The 27,631-nt window shown below is 44.8% G+C and overlaps 1 protein-coding gene across 1 annotated transcript in view; it reads left to right on the top strand.

Annotated features, from left to right (window-relative positions):
* Positions 1 to 2,170: 2,170 nt before the first annotated feature.
* The window catches only part of LMBR1L (limb development membrane protein 1 like), a 98,823-nt gene continuing 73,362 nt past the window's right edge, over positions 2,171 to 27,631 (top strand). Inside the window, exon 1 of the mRNA XM_075336934.1 lies at positions 2,171 to 2,399. Within this exon, the coding sequence (XP_075193049.1) occupies positions 2,334 to 2,399 (66 nt within the window). The 5' untranslated portion in view covers positions 2,171 to 2,333. The remainder of the gene's footprint in view (positions 2,400 to 27,631) is intronic.

The raw sequence follows: 27,631 nt of genomic DNA, 5'->3' as shown, positions 1-27,631 counted from the left end.
CATTCTGACTCGGGTTAACGGTGAACTGGTAACCAGGAGAGATAGTTGCCCGTAGAGTGCGGTGGAGTACTGCCGGAACTATGCACCAACGGTGTACAGGACCCTAGGACAGGAAAGAGCTTCAAGCCGACCTATTTACACCTGCACAGCAAAGGGGACCATCAAGGACCTTGCTGACCCTAAAGAATCCGAAAACTCAGTAGCAAAGAGAGAACCGGGGACAGGACCAGAGACTCCAACCCCACAGGGTTCACGTTACCATCAGGCGGAAAGAGGTGGACAAACCACAAACCAGGGACCCCCAGTGTTCTATACCACAGGGACCCACTTACCAGACACAGGTGCAGGGGAAGAAGGTACGAGAGAACCAGACTGGCACTGGGACAACAGGGACCTGGAGGCGAAACCAGCCGGCCTCGGGCAACCAGTTAATATCTCAAGTGAGTAAACCAGTTGCATTGAATACCTGCCTGGACTCCCGTTTTCCGACGTCCACCGCACCATACTCCTGCTGGGATAATACCCTACTTGCAGAGGGCCCAAGTCATCAGAGCTGCACATTCCATCAGCCCCAGCAAAACCTGCAGCGGCGGCTCACACTTAGCCGCAACCCCGCAAGTGGCATCACGAATATAACTTTATTCACAAATCCCCTGTAAATATCCCCATTTCAAAAAGGGCCCAGGGCACAGAACCGGCCAACACCGTGACATTCCCAAGAGAGACACTGCCCGGAACAGAGTACCCCATATCCCAGGGTGCTACATAAGCAGTGGGAGGTGATGGCGCTGTTTGGGGGTCAGTTTTCTGTCAGGACTCTCCTGTGTAAGCAGTGGGAGGTGATGGCGCTATTTGGGGGGGGTCACTTTTCTATCAGAACTCTGCCGTGTAAGCAGTGGGAGGTGATGGCGCTATTTGGGGGTCACTTTTCTGTCAGGACTCTGCTGTGTAAGCAGTGGGAGGTGATGGCGCTATTTGGGGGTCACTTTTCTGCCAGTACTCTGCTGTGCAAGCAGTGGGAGGTGATGGCACTTTTTGGGGTCACTTCTCTGTCAGGACTCTGCCGTGTAAGCAGTGGGAGGTGATGGCGCTGTTTGGGGGTCACTTTTCTGTTAGGACTCTCCTGTGTAAGCAGTGGGAGGTGATGGCGCTATTTGGGGGGGGTCACTTTTCTATCAGAACTCTGCCGTGTAAGCAGTGGGAGGTGATGGCGCTATTTGGGGGTCACTTTTCTGTCAGGACTCTGCTGTGTAAGCAGTGGGAGGTGATGGCGCTATTTGGGGGTCACTTTTCTGCCAGTACTCTGCTGTGCAAGCAGTGGGAGGTGATGGCACTTTTTGGGGTCACTTCTCTGTCAGGACTCTGCCGTGTAAGCAGTGGGAGGTGATGGCGCTATTTGGGGGTCACTTTTCTGCCAGTACTCTGCTGTGCAAGCAGTGGGAGGTGATGGCGCTATTTGGGGGGGGTCACTTTTCTATCAGGACTCTGCCGTGTAAGCAGTCGGAAGTGATGGCGCTTTTTGGGGTCACTTCTCTGTCAGGACTCTGCCGTGTAAGCAGTGGGAGGTGATGGCGCTGTTTGGGGGTCACTTTTCTGTTAGGACTCTGCCGTGTAAGCAGTGGGAGGTGATGGCGCTTTTTGGGGTCACTTCTCTGTCAGGACTCTGCCGTGTAAGCAGTGGGAGGTGATTGCGCTGTTTGGGGGTCACTTCTCTGTCAGGTCTCTGCCGTGTAAGCAGTGGGAGGTGATGGCGCTGTGTGGGGGTCACTTTTCTGCCAGTACTCTGCTGTGTAAGCAGTGGGAGGTGATGGCGCTGTTTGGGGGTCACTTTTCTGTTAGGACTCTGCCGTGTAAGCAGTGGGAGGTGATGGCGCTTTTTGGGGTCACTTCTCTGTCAGGTCTCTGCCGTGTAAGCAGTGGGAGGTGATGGCGCTGTTTGGGGGTCACTTTTCTGTCAGGTTTCTGCCGTGCTCTTGTGGTCCATGGCTACACACTCCGTGCACTGTGACCACAGTCACGACGCACATATTCCTGTCAGGGTTTGAGGCGTCCTGAATGTTCGCGTTTCAACCGTTACCAACTGCGTCACTACTCGTCTCCACCAATCACGGTGAAGTTCCCAGTCTACGGGTAATACCATAGGTGGAGAAATGGGCGGGGCTTGTGAAGCCTCCAGGACACCCAATGTAATCAGATACTGGCCCTGAGGTGCGGGCACAGCCAGGCAGAGACGTAGAGGCAAAGTGCGGCCAGCGGACGGGGAGCACCGGCCTCCCTCCAGCCATTCTCCTGAGGTGTGGAACCAGCTGGGGTGGGCGCCATGCTGCCGGAGGATGGAAGCTGATCAAGATGTGTCGCTTAGAGAGCAGCTCTTCCACGAATGGGTCCGGGAATGCATCGTGAGTGCGGGCTCTTAACGGTTAAACAGCGGGGGGAGGGGTCTTGGTTAACCCATTCAGCTCCCAGTGTGAGTGCAGAAGGAGTCTCTGAGGCTTTCGCCCCTTGGAGCGGGCACAACCTGTGGCTGCCAGTCTGTGGAGCCCTAGAGCATGCTGGGACTTGTAGTTCTCCACTGTGTTGCCCTGAGATCTGTAGGTGTGAGCAGGTCCGGGCTGTCTTCTTGCTGCCAGTGACTGATGAGGGTCAGTAGGGGCTGCCCTGTTGATCTCCTGCAGATCTGGCGCTGGGGGAGTGAGAATCTGCCCAGATCCTGTGTTTATACCTCTTTGTCTTGTGTAATAATATATCTGCTACCAATCCTACATTCATCTGTGCTGATGGAGCAAATGAAGTTCATTCTGATGTTCTGGGAATTAGTGCTTGCAAGTGACTAAATATTTCTCGCCCCCAGATGATGGGGAAGATCCCAAACAATGTTCTGGTGCCCCCTTATTGGTAACACTGTGCAGCAGTGACATCTGTCCCCCTATAGAGGGCACTATGGGTCATTAGAGGGGCATATAATAAGTAACCTCCACCCCAGCCAGTCATCCGGCTGGCGCAGTGAGTGTAAGGCCTTGTGCGCACGCTGCGTTTTTTGCCGTGTTTTTGGGTGCAGTTTTGGTCCCAAAACTGCATGCATTTCCTTCCCCAGCAAAGTCTGAGATTTCATTTTTGCTGTGCGCATGTTGCATATTTTTCTTTTTTGACTGCGTCTTTGTGGTGACCACAAAGATGCAGCATGTCAATTCATTTTGCGTTTGTGCCAGTGTTTTTGAGACCTTCCAGTCAATAGATTTTACTTAAAAAACAGACTGGGCAAAAACGCTGTAAAAAACGCGGCAAGAAATGCATGCCGAGGGAGTGTTTTTTTGGGACCAAAAATATGCATCTTTGTGGTCACCACAAAGATGCCGCGTATGCACATAGCCTAACAATTCTCTTATATAGCGCCATTAATTCCACAGAGCTTTACAGACATGATCATCACTGTCCCCATTGGGGCTTACAGTCTATACTCCCTATCTGTATGTCTTTGAAGTGTGGGAGGAAACCCACGCAAACACGGGGAGAACATACAAACTCCCTGAAGATGTTGTCCTTGGCGGGATTTGATCCAGGACCCAGTGCTGGTGTTTGTATGGATAATATACCTATACCCTGCAGGGTCCAGGCCACTGTCAGGCACTGCTATGTGTCTTTCTAATGTCATCCTGTTTACTTCCACTTGTTGCCGGCTCATTTACCAGCCGTCAGTGTCGTGCCACGCCGCTATTACGTGTGACAAGTTGCTTTGACAGCTCGGTCATCCAGTAGACATAATCGAACCTAGGCAAATATCTCTGACGCTATGGAGAAGGCTGGGCTGCAGGCCGCACTAAGATATGCAGGGACGACAAGGAAGCAGAAGCTTCTTATTCATGGTCGGGGCCCTCCTTTTACACTAGAGATATTATGGAAATGATGGCTGCATAAAATCATCCATCCTAGTAACCCCAGAAAGACGCCACGTATGGATTCTTCTCCGCTGATTACACTGACATTGTATGATTGGTCGGGAGACATGCTAAAGTAGGTCAGATAACTGGGAGAGTCTGGAATCAATTGCATTTTTCCCATTTTCAGGCCCTCTAGCGCTTCGCTCACCCACAAGAGCAGTATACACATTGTTTTCTGGAGAACAATCACAAAATATGTTCTGTGTGTGCAGGGACCCGGTAATCACGCTCATCAAGTTCCCTAGTCTATGTATATTTTATGTCATTATTATTGCTCGGTAATGATATACTGAAAAGTTCTGCAGTTCTTTGATAAAGGTTTGTATTCACTGTATGCAAAACGTGCACGTGTTCAATGTGTCTACAAAATACCTTACAAAACATCCTAACGCCATGTCCCCACATACAGTAAATATGCATTTTTAAAACATAAAATCCTTTTATGTTTTTGTCTGTGAAATGATATCCTGCACTTAAAACACTTGCATTTTTTACATAAAAGCTTTTAGGTAAACGGCGCACACAAAAAGGCAGTTCAACAGCAATCTTTAGGAATCTTTAGGCCTAAGCGACACGGCATGAAAATCGGTGCGAGTGGAGTGTGATAAAACATCGCATTCCACTCGGACCAATATTAACCTATGTGTCAGAACCCATGAGCGATTATTTTCTCAGCCCTAATCGGACCGAGAAATTAGTCGCAGCATTCTTCAGGTGCAATGCGATCCTCTTTCGCTCGCACCCATTCAAGTCTATGGAGCGAGAGAAACATTGCACTGCTCAGGTGTACCACGGGTGCAGGGCGAGAATGGCAATAGCAACGGAGGAGAGAGGGAGATAAATCCCTCCCACCCCTCCTCCGTGCCCGCCCCTCCTCAGTGCTGACCCGCCCCCCGCAGATGAGGTCTGATCGCATGATCGGACCTCAGTCGCAATGACACTCGCATGACAATCTGCTCCCGCTGTGCTGCTAGCGTGAGCTGAGCGTCATGTGAGGATCGCATTAGTCCCCTGTGTGGCCCCGGCCTTAAAGAGGCACTTTCACCATGTCAACAATGTTTAGTTGTTTTTTGTCTTTAGATCCTCCATACAGTTTCAGAGATACTGACCCTTCATTTAGGTGCTAATTTTTTTACCATTAGCAATGGGTCATGGCTTACAAGATTCCCTCGGGATACTCTACATTACTATCCTGTTAGCAACGCCTTTTTGTAAGGGCTCATTCAGACATCCAATTTACTTGTGTGAATACTATCTGTGGTTTTCACGGGTAGCACTTGTACCTTTGATAGTCTATGGAGCCATACCCGTGTTTGTGATTTTCCACAGGGCACAGAAAATTATGGAGACATGTCCAATTTTGATCATAGTGTCAAATCAAAATCGTCAATTCAAGTCTATGGGTCAGTGAAAAAAAGTTTTTCACAGACTGTCATAATGGAGAAGGGAAAACTTTTTCTTCTTAGTTATGTTTTTTTTTTTCTTTTTTCCACATACGAGAAAAACTGATGACCCTTGGACCACACTTAATCAATTTCTGGTCCGAAAAATCGGTCAGATTTTTTTGTACTTGAGAAAGTTGGACATCTGAATGAGCCCTAAAGACGATAAAAATGTACCGTACATTAAATTTAAAAGATCCAAGCAATAAAAGAAGTGCAACAAAAAACCCATATTCGGTAGCATCGGGAATAAATTAAGAGCAAAAACTGGTCACTTTTGCCCCGATGACAGGTCTTCTTTAAAGGGAACCTGTCACCACTTTTTTGGCGTATAAGCTGCAGCCACCACCGGGCTCTTATATACAGCATTCTAACATGCTGTATATAAGAACCCAGTCTGGGGGTATAACATAAAAAACACTTTATAATACTTACCTAACGGTCGTGCTGTGGGCCTTATGGGCATCTCCGTTGTCTGGTGCCGGCGCCTCCTCTTTCGACCATCTTCGTCCTCTTTCTGAAGCCTGGGTGTATGACGCGGCTACGTCATACACACTCGCCGCTCCTGTGCAGGGCAGATCAAAGTGCGCCTGCTCAGGACCTGAATGCCGGCGAGTGTGTATGACGTCGGACCCGTCATGCACTGCGGCTAGAGAAGGAGGACGAAGATGGCCAAAAGAGGCGGCACCTGCACCGGACAGCAGAGACGCCCATAAGGCCCACCGCCGACCGTTAGGTAAGTATTATAAAGTGTTTTTTATGTTATACTGCTGGCCTGGGCTCTTATATACAGCATGTTAGAATGCTGTATATAAGAGCCCGGTGGTGGTGGCCGCAGCTTATAGGCCGAAAAAGTGGTGACAGGTTCCTTTTAAACGCACAATAAACCTGAGGTTTTTTTTAAATCACATCCACTTTGTTTGAACTGTTAAATGCAGCAGAAGAAATGCAGTTCCCTTTTTAAGCCTAAGGCTATGTGTGAACACTGCAGATTTACCGCGGAATTGCCGCGGATTTTGCTGCAGAAATGCTGGAGAAAATGTTTATAACATTTTAAAAAAGCTGTGCACACACTGCGTTTTTTTTGTCTTTTGGATTTACCCGTGGAATTTCCGCTGCGGAATTAATGTGCATGTCACTTCTTTTCTGCAGGTCCCTGCGGGAAAACCGCAGAAATTCCGCACCAAAACACGACAAAACGTTTTTTTTACCGCAGGTGCTGAATTATTTCACAGGGTCCGTTTTTTCCTTAAGAAAAAGTCATTTTCTAGTGTGCACATAGCCTTAATCCGTATGAGCGTTAAAAAGACAACCCAAAAAAGAATCTGATTTCCATCTAGAAAAATCGTAAGACTTCTATTGCAATCCTTAGGGCGGCTTTGCACGTTGCGACATCGCAAGCCGATGCTGCGATGTCGCACGCGATAGTCCCCGCCCCCGTCGCAGGTACGATATTGTGTGAGCTGGCGTAGCGAAAATTATCGTTACGCCAGCTTCACATGCACTCACCTGCCCTGCGACCGTCGCTCTGGCCGGCTACCTGCCTCCTTCCTATGGGGGCGGGTCGTGCGGCGTCATAGCGACGTCACACGGCAGGCGGCCAATAGCGGCACAGGGGTGGAGATGAGCAGGATGTAAACATCCCGCCCACCTCCTTCCTTCCGCATATCCTACGGAAGCCGCGGTGACGCCGGTTGGAGATATTACTCGCTCCTGCGACTTCACACACAGCGATGTGTGCTGCCGCAGGAGCGAGGAACAACATCGGACCGTCGCGTTAGCGTAATTATGGATTACGCCGACGCTGCACCGAAGATACGATTACGACGATTTTGCGCTCGTTAATCGTTTCATCTAGGCTTTACACACTACGATGTCGCATGCGATGCCGGATGTGCGTCACTTTCAATTTGACCCCACCGACATCGCACCTGCGATGTCGTAGTGTGCAAAGCCCGCCTTATGGCATCTTTTTTTTTTTTTTAATGCCCCAGCAGTGAGTACAATTTACATGAACCCCCTCTCCACCCCCCCAAGAAAAAAATAGTTTGTTATTAGTGGCAGTGTATCCGTAAAAAAATCTGATGCAATACAGTGGATTTGTATGAGATTCTATGCAACATTACAATTTTTTTTCATGCAGACGTTGTCTTTGTAAACAACAAAAGTCCATCCGAACTGCCCAATTGCATAGCATTGGTCCTAGTGCTGTCCGTGTGCTGTCCGTTTTTACCTGGACAGCAGTCTGACAAAAAATGTTAGTGAGAGACATTACTGGTTATTCCCTAATTCCTCATAGACTGTAAGCTTGTGATCAGGGCCCTCACTCCTTTGGTATCTGTTGAATTGCGTTATTCTGCCCTTTAAATTCTAAAGAGCTGCGGAATATGGTGGTGCTATATAAATAAAAATTATTATTACTACTGGTTACTGCACTAAACACACATTTTACAAAGTGCTGTCAAATCTGCAATGAAAGTGCTTTAAAATAATGCAATAATGAAAGCAGATTGCTGTTGTATATATTGTGGTGCAGAAATAATGTAGTGTTTTGGTATGTGGAATCTGGGGCTACATGGCAGTTTTGGTTTGGGCACTAGCTACGTCACAACATAATGTAAGTGGATGTGTGACAAAGTGATCTCTTGTTCTCGAGTGCGATAAGCCACTGTCAGATGGGTCTGCTTCCTTCCCTCTGTTTATACTTAGCCGAGTTTGTATGAGGGGGGGGACAGCCAATATACCCATATGGATTTAATAAAACAAAACAAATTGCATGCACATCTTGATAAAGAGCCCTGAGGTGTCACTGGGGGATGTGATGTTACAGTATCCTCCACAGCCTTATCTGAGTGCGGGTGCTGGCGGATGATTATACTTTTACTGAACTCAGAAGGTGTCGCCGGCAGCTGGGAATGTTCCACAGACGTTACTCGGCCTCATACCTTCAGAACAGAATCGTCTGCCGGCAGTCTGATTGTCTTGTCCATCTAAATGCATGGATAGAGTATATTTATATTGTTCATATCAGTGGTAGGGGTATGACCCCTTATAAATCGGATCCAATCTGCACCACTTGGGATGTCACCAGTTTATGGTGTAGATTTATACACCAGAAAATAATCATCACATTTTTTTAAATTACATGGAAAAATTAATGAATTGTAATAGTTTTTAAGTTTCTTATAGCGTTCTAGGGGTTTGATACTATGACTGACTTGTAAAGTGCTGCGGAATATGGTTGGCGCTATATAAATAACCATATTATTTTTTATTATTATTATGACTGCCATCTAGATGAATCGGAGAGGTGACTGAGGAGGACAGTAATTGGAAAGCCTGATCTGTCAGCCGCTTTCTCATGATCCACAATGCAGACAGGTGATGGGATGGGCATCCTTTGATATTTTTAACACAATGAACACCCCTGCGTGGGAACCTGCACATTAAATTTCTTATGAACTTTCTCTTTTAGAAGAAATTCAGATTCACACTATCTTCTTTTGCCATTAGTGGGAGACGGATGATTATAAAGTCCCCATATCGTGTCAATGAGGAGCGGCTTGCTGCTTCAATAATGACTGCTATAAGATGTGCACACAACTTTTTTTTTATTTTATTTTTTATTTTTTTATTTTTGCCTTATTAGCTTAGAGAAGTGGCCAGCTTTACTCCAATTTTTAACCTTCGGCTCATCTAACTTTGTTTGTTTATTATTCTTTTAGAGCTGTTACTTGGATCTAGAGATATGGGCACATTTTAGTTAGTGCATATTTTTATGATCTTTACAATGGGGTGGGGCTCACAGGGTAATGATGCAACAGCCTAAAGACACCCATAGAGAATCCTGAAAGTCATACCCCTTTGATAAGGGCCATAAAAATGAACAATGTATGAAAAGGCCCATATCTCTGGAACCGTAAAAGAACAATGAAAAAATGAAATCAGAAGAACTGTGGGAAACAATTTAGAACAAAAACTGGCCACTATGGCCTGATGACATGTCCTCTTAAGGCCAGCTTCAGATGGCTGTGTTTCACTACACCGCAATTCCCGGACTGACTGCAGGTCTCCTGACCCAAATTTACAGCCCCATGACTATATGCAAGGCTGTAAGTTCAGGTCTCGAGTTCTGCAGTCAGTCCAGGTGTTCGGTTTATATACTGACAGTGAAATACAGTCCAAAAAAAAGAATAAAGCAGCACTTTGCAAGTGCTAAGATGTATGAAAACACTGAACATATGAAATTTAAACTGCATTAGTGCTATATGGAATATATTTATAAAAGAAATGGAAGGAACTTGGCACATAATTTGGCATTTCATGAGAGCCCATCAGCTGTGACAAGGCATTCTTCTTACTTGGGAGTCTGATTTCATATGTTCAATGTTTGCATACATCTTAACGATTGCAATCACGGAGGTAAAGGGGGATATCCAGCAATCACATACATAATCATCTTAATGCTCTCAGTATGCTGCTGCATTCTTTTGTATCCGTATAATGTACTGTCTTGGCAGCTTGCACCTGTTCACACTTGCTTTATCCTGTTCTGAGGTGCTGGTCACTTTTTTGTATTCGTAGTGAAATACGGTCTTCTGAACCCGGCCATTATTACTGATTTACAGTGAAACACTGCAGATGACCAACTCTTGAGAAGGCCGCATTTCCTGTAACACATTTCAGCTTCATCCTTTACAGTACAATGCCTACTTTGCATATTTTTGTGTGTGAAGCTTCTTACCCCAGAAAGCCTTCAGTGAATTTTCATTGATGTTTTCAACCTGTATAGTAAACCAGTCTTATGATACATAACTTATTTTTTTGGTAATTTTGGATGTAAATTGTATACAAATTGTCCCATTGCCGTGCCCGGGCTACAGCAACACTTGTGTTTACATGTAGTTCTATATATAGGAGGTGAAGTTGCACAACGCTGTAGCCTCAGTGCTCTGCACATTGGCCTCCACATCTTGGTGGGTGCAGTGTGGATTGTTGGATTGAACTTTTACCCACTAGCATCAGCTTATTATAATCTATTGGCAAACTGAGTCTAATGGTTTTCAAAGAAATTTTTCTCTGGTTACGGTGCGCTGCTATCTTGACCTTTGAAACTTGCTTATACTGTGAAAAGGGTATTATGATCCGAAGCATTTTATATAACGTTTAATCCTCAGTCACACTTCCGTTTCTCACACAACCTTTTTTATCCATGTTTTCACAGGTAGAAAACATCTGATATAATTTATGTGGCTGGTCACAAGTTTTTGTTTTTTCTGCAAACCACTTGTCTACAAAAACAATCACAGCGACGTGTCCGGTTTTGATCCAAGACAAAGTTGCTCGTGTAAAGGCCACTTTAAGGTGGCTTTACACACTGCAACATCGCAAACGACATCGCTGTAACGTCACCGGTTTTGTGACGTTACAGCGACCTCCCCAGCGACATTGCAGTGTGTGAAACACATCAGCGACCTGGCCCCTGCTGTGAAGTTGCTGATCACTACAAATCGTTCAGGACCATTCTTTGGTCCTTTGTTTCCCGCTGTGCAGCATGATCGCTAGAAAGTCTGTGTGTAAAGGAGACTTAAAACACTGGAAACGAGTGATGTGTCACAATATCTGTCAATCACTATTCTCTGTCAGTCGGTCTCTCCCTCTCGGTCTCTATTCTCTCTCTGTCGGTCCGTCACTATCTCTGTCCCTCTCTCACAGTCTGTCGGTCATTTTCCCCTCCTCTCTCATACTCACCGATCCCCGGCGCGGCGCTGCACGGCATTCACACTGCTGCGGCGGCTTTTACTATTTTGAAAAAGCCGGCCGCTCATTAAACAATTTCGTATTCCCTACTTTCCCCGCCCACAGGCGCCTATGATTGGTTGCAGTGAGACACGCCCCCACGCTGAGTGACAGGTGTCTCACTGCACCCAATCACAGCAGCCGGTGGGCGGGTCTATACTGTGCAGTGAAATAAATAATTAAATAATTTAAAAAACCGGCGTGCGGTCCCCCCAATTTTAATACCAGCCAGATAAAGCCACACGGCTGAAGGCTGGTATTCTCAGGATGGGGAGCTCCACGTTATGGGGAGCCCCCCAGCCTAACATTATCAGTCAGCAGCCGCCGAGAATTGCCGCATACATTATATGCGACAGTTCTGGGACAGTACCCGGCTCTTCCCGATTTGCCCTGGTGCGTTGGCAAATCGGGGTAATAAGGAGTTATTGGCAGCCCATAGCTGCCAATAAGTCCTAGATTAATCATGTCAGGCGTCTCCCAGAGAAACCTTCCATGATTAATCTGTAAATTACAGTAAATAAACACACACACCCGAAAAATCCTTTATTAGAAATAAAAACCACAAACACATTCCCTCATCACCAATTTAATCAGCCCCAAAAAGCCCTCCTTGTCCGGTGTAATCCACGGACCTCCAGCGTCGCATCCAGCTCTGCTGCATGCAGGTGACAGGAGCAGCAGAAGACACCGCCGCTCCTGTCACCTCCACGCAGCTAATGAAGACAGCCGCGCGATCGGCTGAGCTGTCACTGAGGTTACCCGCTGTGTCTGGATCCAGCGGTGGATACAGCGGTGGCCGCGGGTAACCTCAGTGACAGCTCAGCTGATCGCGCTACTCACCGCCGCTCCGGTCAGCTCCACGCAGCAACTGAGATGAGTAGCGCGATCAGCTGAGCTGTCACTGAGGTTACCCGCTGTCACTGGATCACCTGGATTCAGTGACAGCGGGTAACCTCAGTGACAGCTCAGCCGATCGCGCGGCTGTCTTCATTAGCTGCGTGGAGGTGGCAGGAGCGGCGGTGTCTGCTGCAGCTCCTGTCACCTTCATTCATGCTGAAAGCGACGCTGGAGGTCCGTGGATTACGCCAGACAAGGAGGGCTTTTTGTGGCTGATTAAATTGGTGATGAGGGAATGTGTTTGTTTTTTTTATTTCTAATAAAGGATTTTTTCAGTTGTGTGTGTTTATTTACTGTAATTTACAGATTAATCATGGAAGGTTTCTCGGGGAGACGCCTGCCATGATTAATCTAGGACTTATTGTCAGCTATGGGCTGCCAATAACTCCTTATTACCCCGATTTGCCAACGCACCAGGGCAAATCGGGAAGAGCCGGGTACAGTCCCAGAACTGTCGCATATAATGTATGCGGCAATTCTGGGCGGCTGCTGACTGATATTGTTAGGCTGGGGGGCTCTCCATAACGTGGAGCTCCCCATCCTGAGAATACCAGCCTTCAGCCGTATGGCTTTATTTGGCTGGTATTAAAATTGGGGGGGACCGCACGCCGTTTTTTTTAATTATTTAATTATTTATTTCACTGCACAGTATAGACATGCCCACCGGCTGCTGTGATTGGGTGCAGTGAGACACCTGTCACTCAGCGTGGGGGCGTGTCTCACTGCAACCAATCATAGGCGCCTGTGGGAGGGGAAAGTAGGGAATACGAAATTGTTTATTGAGCGGCCGGCTTTTTCAAAATAGTAAAAGCCGCCGCAGCAGTGTGAATGCCGTGCAGTGCCGCGCCGGGGATCGGTGAGTATGAGAGAGGAGGGGGAAATGACCGACAGACTGTGAGAGAGGGACAGAGATAGTGACGGACCGACAGAGAGAGAATAGAGACCGAGAGGGAGAGACCGACTGACAGAGAATAGTGATTGACAGATATTGTGACACATCACTCGTTTCCAGTGTTTGACTAGCTAGGTCGTTCTGCAGGTCCGGATCGCTGTTGCGTCGTTGGCCAGGTTTTCCTGTTTGACAGCTTACCAGAGACTCACCAGAGACTTTGTAGCGATCCCGGCCAGGTTGGGATCGCTGGTGGGATCGCTGAAAGTCTCAGTGTATAAAGGGGCCTTTACACACAACGATCTCGCTAACTATCTCATTAGCGATGTGACACGCCAGATCGTAGATATGATTTGCCGAGATCGCACATTTGACCGGCGCTACAAAAACGACCTATGTGCGATCTCGGCAAATCCTATCTACGATCTGGCGTGTCACATCGCTAATGAGATCGCTAGAGATATCATGTGTAAAGCAGCCTTTAGTCTATACGTCTGTGAAATCGCTGCCTACACACATTTTAATTGCGTACATTGATTAACATTGTAATGTGTAGGAGAAGCTTTGAAATTTGATTATTCATTCGAGAAAATTGCTGATGAAACCCTGATGGTGAAATCTCAAACACTGATGAAAATCGAATCAAAAACTCTGATCAAACTCAGAACATTTTTTTTGCAGACCACAAAAATCTGACATCTGAATGAGGCCTTTGTACTAACCCAGTATTAATAATAATAATAATAATAATAATAATAATAATAATACAAATTATTATTATTATTTTTAGACTTCATTCAGGTGTCAGTGATTTTTCTGGTATGCAAAATAACGGTCTGAGTTTCATCAGTAACTTGGATCAGGTTTTCATCGGTGTTTCAATATTTACTGTGTGTTTCATCAGTAATTTACCTCTTCATACAAGAAATACAGTTAGGTCCAGAAATATTTGGACAGTGACACAATTTTCGCGAGTTGGGCTCTGCATGCCACCACATTGGATTTGAAATGAAACCTCTACAACAGAAGTCAAGTGCAGATTGTAACGTTTAATTTGAAGGTTTGAACAAAAATATCTGATAGAAATTGTAGGAATTGTACACATTTCTTTACAAACACTCCACATTTTAGGAGGTCAAAAGTAATTGGACAAATAAACCAAACCCAAACAAAATATTTTTATTTTCAATATTTTGTTGCGAATCCTTTGGAGGCAATCACTGCCTTAAGTCTGGAACCCATGGACATCACCAAACGCTGGGTTTCCTCCTTCTTAATGCTTTGCCAGGCCTTTATAGCCGCAGCCTTCAGGTCTTGCTTGTTTGTGGGTCTTTCCGTCTTAAGTCTGGATTTGAGCAAGTGAAATGCATGCTCAATTGGGTTAAGATCTGGTGATTGACTTGGCCATTGCAGAATGTTCCACTTTTTTGCACTCATGAACTCCTGGGTAGCTTTGGCTGTATGCTTGGGGTCATTGTCCATCTGTACTATGAAGCGCCGTCCGATCAACTTTGCGGCATTTGGCTGAATCTGGGCTGAAAGTATATCCCGGTACACTTCAGAATTCATCCGGCTACTCTTGTCTGCTGTTATGTCATCAATAAACACAAGTGACCCAGTGCCATTGAAAGCCATGCATGCCCATGCCATCACGTTGCCTCCACCATGTTTTACAGAGGATGTGGTGTGCCTTGGATCATGTGCCGTTCCCTTTCTTCTCCAAACTTTTTTCTTCCCATCATTCTGGTACAGGTTGATCTTTGTCTCATCTGTCCATAGAATACTTTTCCAGAACTGAGCTGGCTTCATGAGGTGTTTTTCAGCAAATTTAACTCTGGCCTGTCTATTTTTGGAATTGATTAATGGTTTGCATCTAGATGTGAACCCTTTGTATTTACTTTCATGGAGTCTTCTCTTTACTGTTGACTTAGAGACAGATACACCTACTTCACTGAGAGTGTTCTGGACTTCAGTTGATGTTGTGAACGGGTTCTTCTTCACCAAAGAAAGTATGCGGCGATCATCCACCACTGTTGTCATCCGTGGACGCCCAGGCCTTTTTGAGTTCCCAAGCTCACCAGTCAATTCCTTTTTTCTCAGAATGTACCCGACTGCTGATTTTGCTACTCCAAGCATGTCTGCTATCTCTCTGATGGATTTTTTCTTTTTTTTCAGCCTCAGGATGTTCTGCTTCACCTCAATTGAGAGTTCCTTAGACCGCATGTTGTCTGGTCACAGCAACAGCTTCCAAATGCAAAACCACACACCTGTAATCAACCCCAGACCTTTTAACTACTTCATTGATTACAGGTTAATGAGGGAGACGCCTTCAGAGTTAATTGCAGCCCTTAGAGTCCCTTGTCCAATTACTTTTGGTCCCTTGAAAAAGAGGAGGCTATGCATTACAGAGCTATGATTCCTAAACCCTTTCTCCGATTTGGATGTGAAAACTCTCATATTGCAGCTGGGAGTGTGCACTTTCAGCCCATATTATATATATATAATTGTATTTCTGAACATGTTTTTGTAAACAGCTAAAATAACAAAACTTGTGTCACTGTCCAAATATTTCTGGACATAACTGTAAGTGGCAAAGCTTCTCCCATCTACTACAATGTTAATACATTGCACATGAATTGCATCTGTGTGCAGTCTTTTGATTTTCACGAACCACAGACTTGTGTGGATACTTTTTATCCGTGACTCCAGCCATAAATGGACAAGGCACTGATTTTATTTATTTTTCTGGGGACACAAGGTCCACAAATATAAGAACATGTGAACAGCCTCATACATTATATCCGTTACATTTTCTATCACTGAAAACATGGCTAGAAGTTTTGTTAAAAATGGACGTCAGAATGAGGCCTATGTACTATATAAATGCCCAGGATCATAATACTCCTTTTCATAGTACAGTCATGGCCATAAGTTTTGAGAATGACACCAAAATTATATTTTCCCATGATGTGTTGCCCTCTGGTTTTTAATTGTGTTTGTCTGATGTTTACATCACATACAGAAATATAATTGCAATCATATTATGAGTACCAAAAGGTTATATTGACAGAATGAGTTAATGCAGCAAGTCAATATTTGCAGTGTTGACCCTTCTTCTTCAGGACCTCTGCAATTCGGCATGCTCTCAATCAACTTCTGGACCAAATCCTGACTGATAGCTGTCCATTCTTGCATAAGCAATGCTTGCATTTTGCCAGAATTTGTTAGTTTTTGTTTGTCCACCCGTCTCTTGATGATTGCCCACAAGTTCTCAATGGGATTAAGTTCTGGGGAGTTTCCAGGCCATGGACCCAAAATCTCTGTTTTGTTCCATGAGCCATTTAGTGATCACCTTTGCTCTATGGCAAGGTGCTCCATCATGCTGGAAAAGGCATTGTTGGGCGCCAAACTGCTCTTGGACAGTTGGGAGACGTTGCTCTTGGAGGACATTCTGGTACCATTCTTTATTCATGGCTGTGTTTTTAGGCAAGACTGTGAGTGAGCCGATTCCCTTGGCTGAGAAGCAACCCCACACATGAATCGTTTCAGGATGCTTAACAGTTCGCATGAGACAAGACTGGTGGTAGCGCTCACCTCTTCTTCTCCTAATAAGCTGTTTTCCAGATGTCCCAAACAATCGATAAGGGGATTCATCTGAGAAAATGACTTTACCCCAGTCCTCAGCAGTCCACTCCCTGTACCTTTTGCAGAATATCAGTCGGTCCCTGATGTTTTTTCTGGAGAGAAGTGGCTTCTTTGCTACCCTCCTTGAAACCAGGCCTTGCTCAAAGAGTCTCCGCCTCACAGTGCTTGCAGAAGCACTCACACCAGCCTGCTGCCATTGCTGAGCTAGCTCGGCACTACTGGTAGTCCGATCCCGCAGCTGAAACAGTTTTAAGATACGGTCCTGGCTTTTGCTTGTCCTTCTTGGGCGCCCTGGAGCCTTTTTGGCAACAATGGAAGCTCTCTCCTTGAAGTTCTTGATGATGCGATAGATTGTTGACTGAGGTGCAATCTTTGTAGCTGTGATACTCTTCCCTGTTAGGCCATTTTTGTGCAGAGCAATGATGGCTGCACGTGTTTCTTTAGAGATAACCATGGTTAACTGAAGAGAAACAATGAGACAATGCACCAGCCTCCTTTTAAAGTGTCCAGTGGTGTCATTCTTACTTAATCATGACTGATCGCCAGCCCAGTCCTCAACACCCACACCTGTGTTAATGGAACAATCACTAAAACAATGTTAGCTGCTCCTTTTTAAGGCAGGAATGCAATGCTGTTGAAATGTGTTTTGGGGGTTAAAGTTCATTTTCTTAGCCAATATTGACTTTGCAAGTAATTGCTGTTAAGCTGGTGTCACACACAGCGACAACGACGTCGCTGCTACGTCACAATTTTCGGTGACGTTGCAGCGACGTCCCGTCGCTGTCGCTGTGTGTGACATCCAGCAACGACCTGTCCCCTGCTGTGAGGTCGCTGGTCGTTGCTGAATGTCCAGCTTCATTTTTTGGTCGTCACTCTCCCGCTGTGACACACACATCGCTGTGTGTGACAGCGAGAGAGCGACGAAATGAAGCGAGCAGGGAGCAGGAGCCGGCACTGGCAGCTGCGGTAAGCTGTAACCAGCGTAAACATCGGGTAACCAAGGGAAGACCTTTCCCTGGTTACCCGATATTTACCTTCGTTACCACCCTCCGCCCTTGCTGCTAGTGCCGGCTCCTGCTCTGTGCACATGTGGCTGCAGTACACATCGGGTAATTAACCCGATGTATACTGTAGCAAGGAGAGCAAGGAGCCAGCGCTAAGCAGTGTGCGCGGCTCCTTGCTCTCTGCACTGTGACATGTAGCTGCAGTACACATCGGGTTAATTAACCCGATGTGTACTGTACCTAGGAGAGCAAGGAGCCAGCGCTAAGTGCGGCTCCCTGCTCTCTGCACATGTAGCGACGTTATGATCGCTGCTTCGGCTGCTGTGTTTGACAGCTAAGCAGCGATCATAACAGCGACTTACAAGGTCGCTGTTACGTCCCTGAAAATGGTGACGTAACAGCGACGTCGTCGCTGTCGCTTAGTGTGAACCCAGCTTTAAGCTGATCACTCTTTATGACATTCTGGAGTATATGCAAATTGCCATTAGAAAAACTTAAGCAGTAGACTTTGTAAAAAAAAAAATATTTGTAGCATTCTCAAAACTTTTGGCCATGACTGTATAAGCAAGCTTCAAAGATGAACATGTCTCCATCAGTTTTTTGCTGACACACTGTTAGGCCTCTTTCACATGTCCAAGGAAAACACACATTTTTCACAGACGTGTTGAAGGTGCAGTGGTGTTATTTTGGCACACCTGTGTTGTCTGTGTGCTATCCATGATAGCACACAGAGATCAGGAACTTTGTACTCCCCTGTTCCGGGCGCTGCTGTCAGTGGTGCTAATCTCTCCGGCGCTGATACTTCCGGATCTGTGGTGGAGTGAATATGTAATGAGCGGGCCCTGAAGCAAGTGACAGCTACGCTGAAGACAGCAGCGCTGGAGACAGATGAATATAGAAATGCATTTTATTTCAGAGACACATGTCTTCTCCGGTACGTGTCACACAAATCACACCACTGTGTGGTCCGTGTGACACTGCAGAAAACCAGACTTGTCTCCATGTGGTAAACATTGACACGCGTGTGCTCCATACAAACACACAATCCTTGAGAAACATTGATGTGTGCGCAGACCCATTGATTTTAATGGGTCTGTTCTGCGTATGTCCGTGATTCCAGTACGTATGAAAAAAACATCATATGTACTGGAATCCCTGACGTGTGAAGGAGGCCTTAGAAAAAATCACAGATGTGAACAGCTCCTGTTCTATTCATGATGAACACCATTTATAAGGAATTTGAAAGCAGGTTTTTGCTGCCTCATGTGAGAGCAGCATGATGTAGGCAAAGAGGCCCTGAATCAAGCAATGTATCGCTTAATTAATGGGTGCAGCTGTTCTGACAGTTTTTTTACATTTAGCAATGCAGCAGAAATTAGTAAGGCTGGTTTCACACTACGTCTTTTTAACATCCGTTGAAAACGTTATTTTAGCGGAAGTACGGATCCAGTGCAAATGCGTTTTCATTTCAATGCATTTGCAATGGACTCGCGTTAACATCCGTTCACCTGCGTTTGCCTGCGTTATAGTGCGGATCCGGTGACTTGCAGTTTTTTAACATGTTTCAAAAACGCTACTTGTAGCGTTTTTGAGCTGCGTCAAAATACTGCAAGTCACCGGATCCTGACTAAACAGCATGCAAACGCAGGTGAACGCTGGCGTGCTGATAGACAGGATCCTGCTTTTGTACTGAGCATGCCCAGAAAGTACTGAGCATGCCCAGAACCAGTCTCGCGTGATCTGTCTATCTCTCTACTCCCTCCCTCACCCTCTCTCTCTCTATCTGTCTTTCCCCCTTCCTCCCCTTCCTCTCTCTCCCACCTGAGAGCTGCGGACACTCGTAACCAAGGTAAATATCGGGTAACCACTTCTCTTAGTTACCCGATGTTTACGTTGGTTACGCGTGCAGGCAGCCCTGCTCCTAGCAGCTGCAGACACTCGTAACCAAGATAAATATCGGGTATCCAAGGCCGATGTTTACCTTGGTTACCAGCGTCTGCAGCTGTCAGAAGCCTCCTCCCAGTCTAGTTCCCCTCACTCCCGATCACATGACTCCAATGCCCGCCCCTAAACATCCAGTGCAGGATCCTGCAAAATAACAGATGCGTTTGCATACGTTATTTGCTGTAAAAGCAGGATCCGTACTTCCGCTAAAATAACGTTTTCAACGGATGTTAAAAAGACGTAGTGTGAAACCAGCCTAAGCTGCGCCCACCCACACTAGGCTCTCAATGTAAAATGCCTATAGAAAGTGAGCTGCTAATCAAAGTAGGAGCCTGCTAGCCTAGGACTCACAGGAGCAATGATAATCTACTGGTGCTAAAACAAACATTTCAAGTAAACCACACTATGGAGCTTGATAACTAAGAGTAGCATTGCTGAGAGCTGTGTTTTAACCCCTATAGCATTCTGTCCTCAGATTACATGGGAAAAACCTGCTGACAGATTCCCTTTTAACTGGGAAAGCGCATACGTGAAAAATAGACGTCTGAATGAGGCCTGGGGTAATTGGTTTTCTTCACTTTGAGCAGGCTTTTTTTGAAGGGTTTGTCAGGTTTTAAGAAACTTTGTTGGACGATCATGTAGTGTTTCAAAGGGGTTGCTTGGGGCCGCTCACTTCTGATTTACATGCCTGTGGACAAAATACGGTATACTATTATACTATTCACCTCTCGAAACAAAAGTGTGTGTGTGTGGGGGGGGGAACAACGCCTTAACAATAAGAAATGAGGCTTCATTCGTGGTAAATGTAGGCATCTGAAGATGTTTAGGCTCCGTTCTATTCTTGTGTACTCTGCATGACAATTCCTTGGGGTAAATATTCCTCGGAGATTCTAGTCCATGTTGACTTGCCGTCACGTAGTTGCTTCAGGTTTGTTGGCTTCGTTCATGCTGCAATTTTCCTGCCACATCCTGGGTCTTGCTCATTGCTACATCCTTATGCCCTGCCTGAGATGACCTGAGCTCTGACCTGTTGTGTTATGCTGTGTAGAGTGGCCATTAATATGAGAATAGACTGCATCCAAAGGAGAAGTACTGATGTATAGGAAAGAAAACCCTCCACACCAGAGGTCCCAATCTTTAGGATAAGGTGCTGCAGAAATATGGATTCCTCAGAAGTGTCACCTAGACACGTCTAATCTTCTGCTGTTCCACTGTGGGCACTTCTGTGATTGTTAGCAGGCGGCATTGTTTTTACAGCTCTGGCGGTGGTATACAAGTGCTGTAAATACTGCATAGTACTGGCACTCGGCAGATGAGGACGTGCCCAGGCTTTTTTTTCTTTACGACGTCTTGTACCTCTATATTTATCATCCAGAGTGATGACTTCTAAACAATATATAACATTACGGCTACTTACATTTATGAGTAGTTGTAAATTTTATAGTAATTAACGTCTTACAACTTGTGTATCAGTGACCCCATCTCACCTACGGTACTATTTAGGCTGCTTTCACACTACGTTTTTTTAACATGCGTCCTGAACGGTTTTTTAACGCAAAAACTGATCCAGTGCAAATGCGTTTTCATTCAATGCATTTGCAATGGACTCGCGTTAACATGCGTTCACCTGCGTTTGCGTGCGTTATAGTGAGGATCCAGCAACTTGCAGTTTTTTAACATTTTTCAAAAACACTACTTGTAGCGTTTTTGAGCTGCGTCCAAATACTGCAAATTGCTGGATCCTGACTGTACTGCACGCAAACGCATATGAACGCTGGCATGCTGATAGGCAGGATCCTGCTTGCTCTACTGAGCATGCACAGAAACCAGCTTGGCGTGATCAGTCTCTCTCCCCCTCCCTCTCTCCTCCGCCTGAAAGCTGCGAACACTCGTAACCAAGGTAAATATCGGGTAACCAAGCAAAGCGCTTTTCTTAGTTACCCGATGTTAACGTTGGTTACGTGTGCAGGGAGCAGGCAGCCCGGCTCTTAGCAGCTGCGGATGCTCGTAACCAAGGTAAATATCGGGTATCCAAGCAAGTTACCCGATGTTTACCTTGGTTACGAGCCTCCGCAGCTGTCAGATGCCGGCTCCCAGTCTGTCACATTCAGTTCCACTGACTCCCGATCACATGACTCCAATGCCCGCCCATAAACTTAAAGTGACAGGATCCTGCAAAATAACACATGCGTTTGCATGTGTTTTTTTGCTGTTAAAGCAGGATCCGCTTTTACAGCAAAAAAACATTCATGACGCATGTTAAAAAAACATAGTGTGAATGCAGCCTAAGTGTTGTTTTAAAGACCCCACTGGGTGGAATATTTTCCACTTTTTTTTTTTTTTTTTTTGCAGGGTACGCAACATTTTTTTGTTTGTTTTTTCCATATTCGTTATTTATGACTCATTTGAGTAATCTTGATATTATCATGAAGTGCATGGGGAAAACCATCTTCCATCCACAGCACAATATGCAAGATACGGCGGCGTACAGATTCTTAAGTTTCCTAGAGGGTGCGTGCTCGCTGCGTTGGCGTACGTGGGCGCTGAGCCTCACCTGCAAGTGCCTACAAGCTTTGCTTTCTCTCTTCCATCTGCTTTGGTTGTTTGTTTCAGTGATGAACTAATGGGCCGTGGTTCAGACATGAATATCTGATTACTGGTGGGATAATGCTGAATCCTCACATTCTCTACATACCTTTTATGTTGCACAGTGTTTTCCTGTCTGGCTTTCACGTTTGTGCTGTCTCAACCCTGAATCCTTGTCATAGACTCGATCATTTACAAAACCTATCTGCGCCCATGAGACTGATGGTTCGTATGTGAAAAGAATATCACATTGTGTTTTTGTTTTATTTAAATGGAATATGTCCCCAGGTTTCTAACACCTAATCTGAGAGCAGCATAATGTAGGGGCAGAGATCCTGATTCCAGCGATGTGTCTCTTACTGGGCTGCTTCGTGCAGTTTTGATAAAATCACTGATTAATTAGCAGTAGATTATTATTGGAGGACTACTTGACATACTGCCAGGTAGTCAAGCGTGTTCATGAGCTCTGTATAACTGCTAGAAAACATTGAATTTTATCAAAATGACTGCAAACAGCTCAGTAAGAGACACATCGCTAGAATCAGGGTCTTTGACTGCATAATGCTGCTCTCAGATGAGGTAGCAAAAAACCTGGTGACCGATTCCCTTTAACAAGTTACAGGGTCACCTCCTTCATTAGAAAAATGATACATATGCCAATGATGTCCTAGCGCAACTGTGTGGTGCTGTGTATAGACGGTCACTTATGTCTGCAAGATGTCTGCCATACAATAGTAGTTTTATATGCTCAATCTGGACAGACAACATACATTTTCTTAACATTTTTGTAAAACTCCTAAACAAAACGTTTTAAATCGTGGATTGTAAGGCTATATGCGCACTGTGCATTTCTCGTGGCGTTTTTGCACGTTTTTCGGGTGCGTTTTTGCGTTCAAAACTGCATGACTTTGCTTCCCCAGCAAGTCTATGATTTTTCATTTTGCGGGTGCGTTTTTTTGGAGCCAAAAATGCACAAACGCAGCGTCAAAAGAAAGGCAGCGTGCGCACATAGCCTAATAGATAAAAGTGGAAACCTGCCGGGGTACAATCGGGTTCTCTGCATACTTAGGTTATATGGTGTCAGTTTACAAAATATCATTTTAAAAGCCTGGCGCCATCTTCAATCTGTTTCAGACCATACATGAGAATTTTAGGTTACAATGCACTGTTGATGTAGATAATAGTGATGAAACCGGTCTTTGAGCGCTTTTCTGTTTGGAGTTCTGGTAGAGACAGAAGATAGGGCAGGCTTCAGAATATCCACAGCACCACAGGAAGCAACATTGATCAGCGGTAAACCTCCGGCTCCATCCAGCCAAAAAGGATCGGGTAACATCAGTTACTACAGCCCCTCAATTCCAGAGGAATTACACGCTTATCAACGGGGTTGTGCGAGGGCGCACAACAAAACCAGGTGAGCAGCTTCTAACTACACATTTTTAACAAAGTATCTCGGGGGCTCCTTAGATTGCGCTATTTGATTTATTTTGACAGTGAACAATGCACTGTTAGGCCTTATTCAGATCCCTGCTTGCGTTTCTCATACGTGAAAAACAATACACTAATTTTCATCAGTCAGTGTGTCATTCCCCCCCCCACCAAAAAAAAAAAAATTGCAAAGGTTCTCCTTTATTATATTAAAAACACATCGCACACAGACTGTGAACTTAAAATATAATAACAAGTTAGTTATAGAGGACAAACAAAAGACTGAGATATTAAATAGGCATTTCTCATCTGTATTCACCAAGGAACTGACTGTACCAGGGATCATTCCACAAGTGAAAAATCAAAGTCCACCACCCGATATAATTAATTTAACACAAGATGAAGTACGCCTACGTCTGAGTAAATTAAACATTGACAAATCCCCAGGGCCAGATGGCATTCATCCACGAATATTGAGGGAATTGAGCTCCGTAATCGACAGACCGCTGTATCTCATCTTTTTAGACTCACTTGTAACGGGGTTGGTGCCTCAGGATTGGAGGATTGCTGATGTGGTACCGATATTTAAGAAAGGTAAGAGGGTAGATCCAGGCAACTTCCGTCCAGTAAGCCTGACATCAGTAGTATGCAAAGTTTTTGAGGGCATTTTAAGGGATGACATGCAAAAATATATTGCAGAAAATAATATAACTGACAAACAGCATGGATTCATGAAAGATAAGTCGTGTCTAACCAACCTGTTGGGGTTCTATGAGGGGGTAAGTTCAAACCTGGACATTGGTAATGCAGCTGATGTGATTTATTTGGACTTTGCAAAGGCATTTGATACTGTACCACATAATAGCCTTATACTAAAGCTCCAGAAGCAAGGACTAGGGGACACAATATGCAACTGGGTAAGGAATTGGCTAAGAGATAGGAAACAAAGAGTAGTCATAAATGGTACATTCTCTAAATGGGCTATAGTCAGCAGTGGGGTGCCGCAGGGATCTGTGCTTGGACCGATTCTTTTTACTCTCTTTATTAATGACCTTGTGGATGGGATTGATAGTACAGTGTCAGTCTTTGCCGATGACACCAAACTATGTAGGATATTAAAAACTGACCTGGATAGTACAATATTACAAAAAGATCTGGATAAGATGTCAGAATGGGCAGATACTTGGCAAATGAGATTTAATGTTGATAAATGTAAAGTAATGCACCTAGGACGGAGTAATCCTATAACTGCGTATACATTAGATGGAAGTAAACTCGGGACTACAGAACAGGAGAAGGACTTGGGTATTCTCATTACAAATAAGCTGAGCAGCAGCACTCAATGTCAAGCAGCAGCTGCAAAAGCAAACAAGATTTTAGGGTGTATAAAGAGAGAGATTAGATCCCGTGATCCCAACGTATTGTTACCCCTCTATAAATCACTGGTAAGGCCACATCTGGAATACGGGATCCAGTTTTGGGCTCCACATTTTAAAAAGGACATTCAGAAGTTAGAGTCAGTTCAAAGGCGGGCAACTAGACTATTACAAGGAATGGAAGGCCTCCCATATGATGACAGGTTGAAAAAGTTAGATATGTTTAGCTTAGAAAAAAGACGTCTCAGAGGAGATCTCATTTATATGTATAAATACATGTGTGGTCAATATAAAGGACTGGCACATGACTTATTTCTTCCAAAAACAATACTAAGGACCAGGGGGCACTCACTGCGAGTGGAAGAAAAGCGATTCCGACACCTAAATAGGAAAGGGTTCTTTACAGTTAGAGCGGTCAGACTGTGGAATACACTACCACAAGAGGTAGTAATGGCAGATACTATAACAGCTTTTAAAAAAGGGCTGGATGATTTCCTCAGTACACAAAACATTGTTGGTTATAAATGACTTAGTGACTAAATGTAGAACTGGTGGAGGAAGGTTGAACTAGATGGACCTAGGTCTTTTTTCAACCTAAGTAACTATGTAACTATGTAATGGTATCTGTGTGCCGTCTGTGGTTTTCGTGTCCCCATAGACTTGTATAGAAAATTTTGATCCATGACACAGATTAAAAAAACACTTCTCTGTGAACAGCCATATAGACTGTAATGGGTATACGTTCTTCTATCCATTTAATAGACGAAAAAACAGATGAGTGAAAAAAGCCTTACTGCCGTGTTTCCCCGAAAATAAGAACGGGTCTCATATTATTTTGAGCCAAAAAATGGGCTAGGGCTTATATTCAGGGGATGTCTTATTTTTTTTTTTTCTTTTTTCCCATGAGCAGCAATACACATTTTATTCTTGAACAAAAAAAAATAAATCAACATTTATTCAAATACTAGCTGTACTACCCGTCTTCGCCCGGGTTAATAACTGCTGGTAACAAAATAGAATGTATTAAAAATGTATTGTGCACACAAAAACCACAAAACAAATAGAAATGTAATTATTAAAAGGCAAAAACTAAGCTAATAGAAGCATTTCAAACATATATTTCAACACCACAGATATTCCACAGAGATTTAACTAAATTGGCCAAGTAATGTGCTCCGTCTGTCGCTTTCCCCGTCTGTCTTTGTTTGTCTCTCTGGCGGTCTCCTCCTTCCCTGTCTGTCTCTTTCACCGTTTGTCTCTATCTCTGTCTCTCCCTCTCCCTCTCTGTCTCTCTCTGTCTCTCCCCGTCTCCCCACCGACCTCTTATTACCTCACATATAAGCTTCTTATACTAGGAATGTCTTTTGTTCCTATAGCAAATTGGAACGTGCGGGGTTAAAATGTCGCCTCACAACATAGCCTATGACGCTCTTGGGGTCCAGAAGTGTGAGTGTGCAAAATTTTGTGGCTGTAGCTGCGACGGTTTGGCAGATGCCAATCCCGGACACACACACACTCTGCTTTATATATTAGATGGTCATATCACAATCTGGAACATCAACAGAACATAACTCGCCAAACCGTGTATCTCTCTCTATTATCTCCTTCTATCTATTATCTATATATTTATATATCTCTTATCTTTCATCTATCTAGCCATGTAATATCTGTGTGTGTGTGTGTGTGTATATATATATAATATATATATATAACACACACACACACACACACACACACACACACACACACACACACACACACACACACACACACACACACACACACACACACACACACACACACACCAGCCTGCCTCCTCTTTAGAGTCCTGCAATGATGCTCACATGATGTGATGTCACAAAGGTCCTCAAGCAATGTTATCAGGATATAAACCAGAGGGCCCTGTGAAATTTCCCAGTTTGCAGTCTTCAATTAAGAGACCTTTGGTCACATGACTGTGAAGTCAAAGGTCCTTGAACAGTCTGAACCTCGGAATACAGCTGCTGGGGCCCCTAAGAGAGCGGTGCCCTGTGCAATTGTGATGTTTGCCTGGCCCTTAACACCAGCACTGACTGTAACTAGGTCTTATTTTGGAGTATGGCTTATATTTCAAGCATTCTTCAAAAATCCTTTAAAATCATACTAAGGTTTATTTTTAGGGTAGGTCTTATTTTCGGGGAAACGTGGTAGTTGCTCCTTTTTTATTGGCCTGAAAATACATGCTATATGTGAAGATTGACGAGCAGTTGACAAAAATGCCAATTCAGTCTGTTGATGGGATTATTGCACACCTTATTTTATTTCTTTTTCAGTAACAATAGGAAACGCCTTTGTATTAATCCTTATAAAACCTTCTGAGTGATGTGTAAGCAGGAAAGGAACAGAGCGATACAGTCAAGGAGTCGGGTGCTCTGTATTTTCTATTGGTCTGTGTCTTGCTGCATTGCTGTGTCCGTTATCAGGCGGCTGGAGGTCATCACATCGCTGCTGCTTTCCTTCCCTGGCTGAAATCTTCTCATGTGTTCAGACAGTCTGTCATGGGTCTGAATTTCTAAATCGCCTTTGTCTGAGCAATGCCTCCTGCATTATGCTTATGTGCCTGAGCCTAAGAATTGTCGGCTGATTTAGAATTCTGCTGATTGTGCCTTTCGGTATAGTTTATGTTTAGAAGTCAGTGTACTGT

This window comes from Anomaloglossus baeobatrachus, chromosome 2 (genome assembly GCF_048569485.1).
Source record: "Anomaloglossus baeobatrachus isolate aAnoBae1 chromosome 2, aAnoBae1.hap1, whole genome shotgun sequence".
NCBI classification, from domain to species: domain Eukaryota; kingdom Metazoa; phylum Chordata; class Amphibia; order Anura; family Aromobatidae; genus Anomaloglossus; species Anomaloglossus baeobatrachus.
Note: the sequence above shows the minus strand (reverse complement) of the source record. Positions and strands in the feature narration are given on the sequence as shown.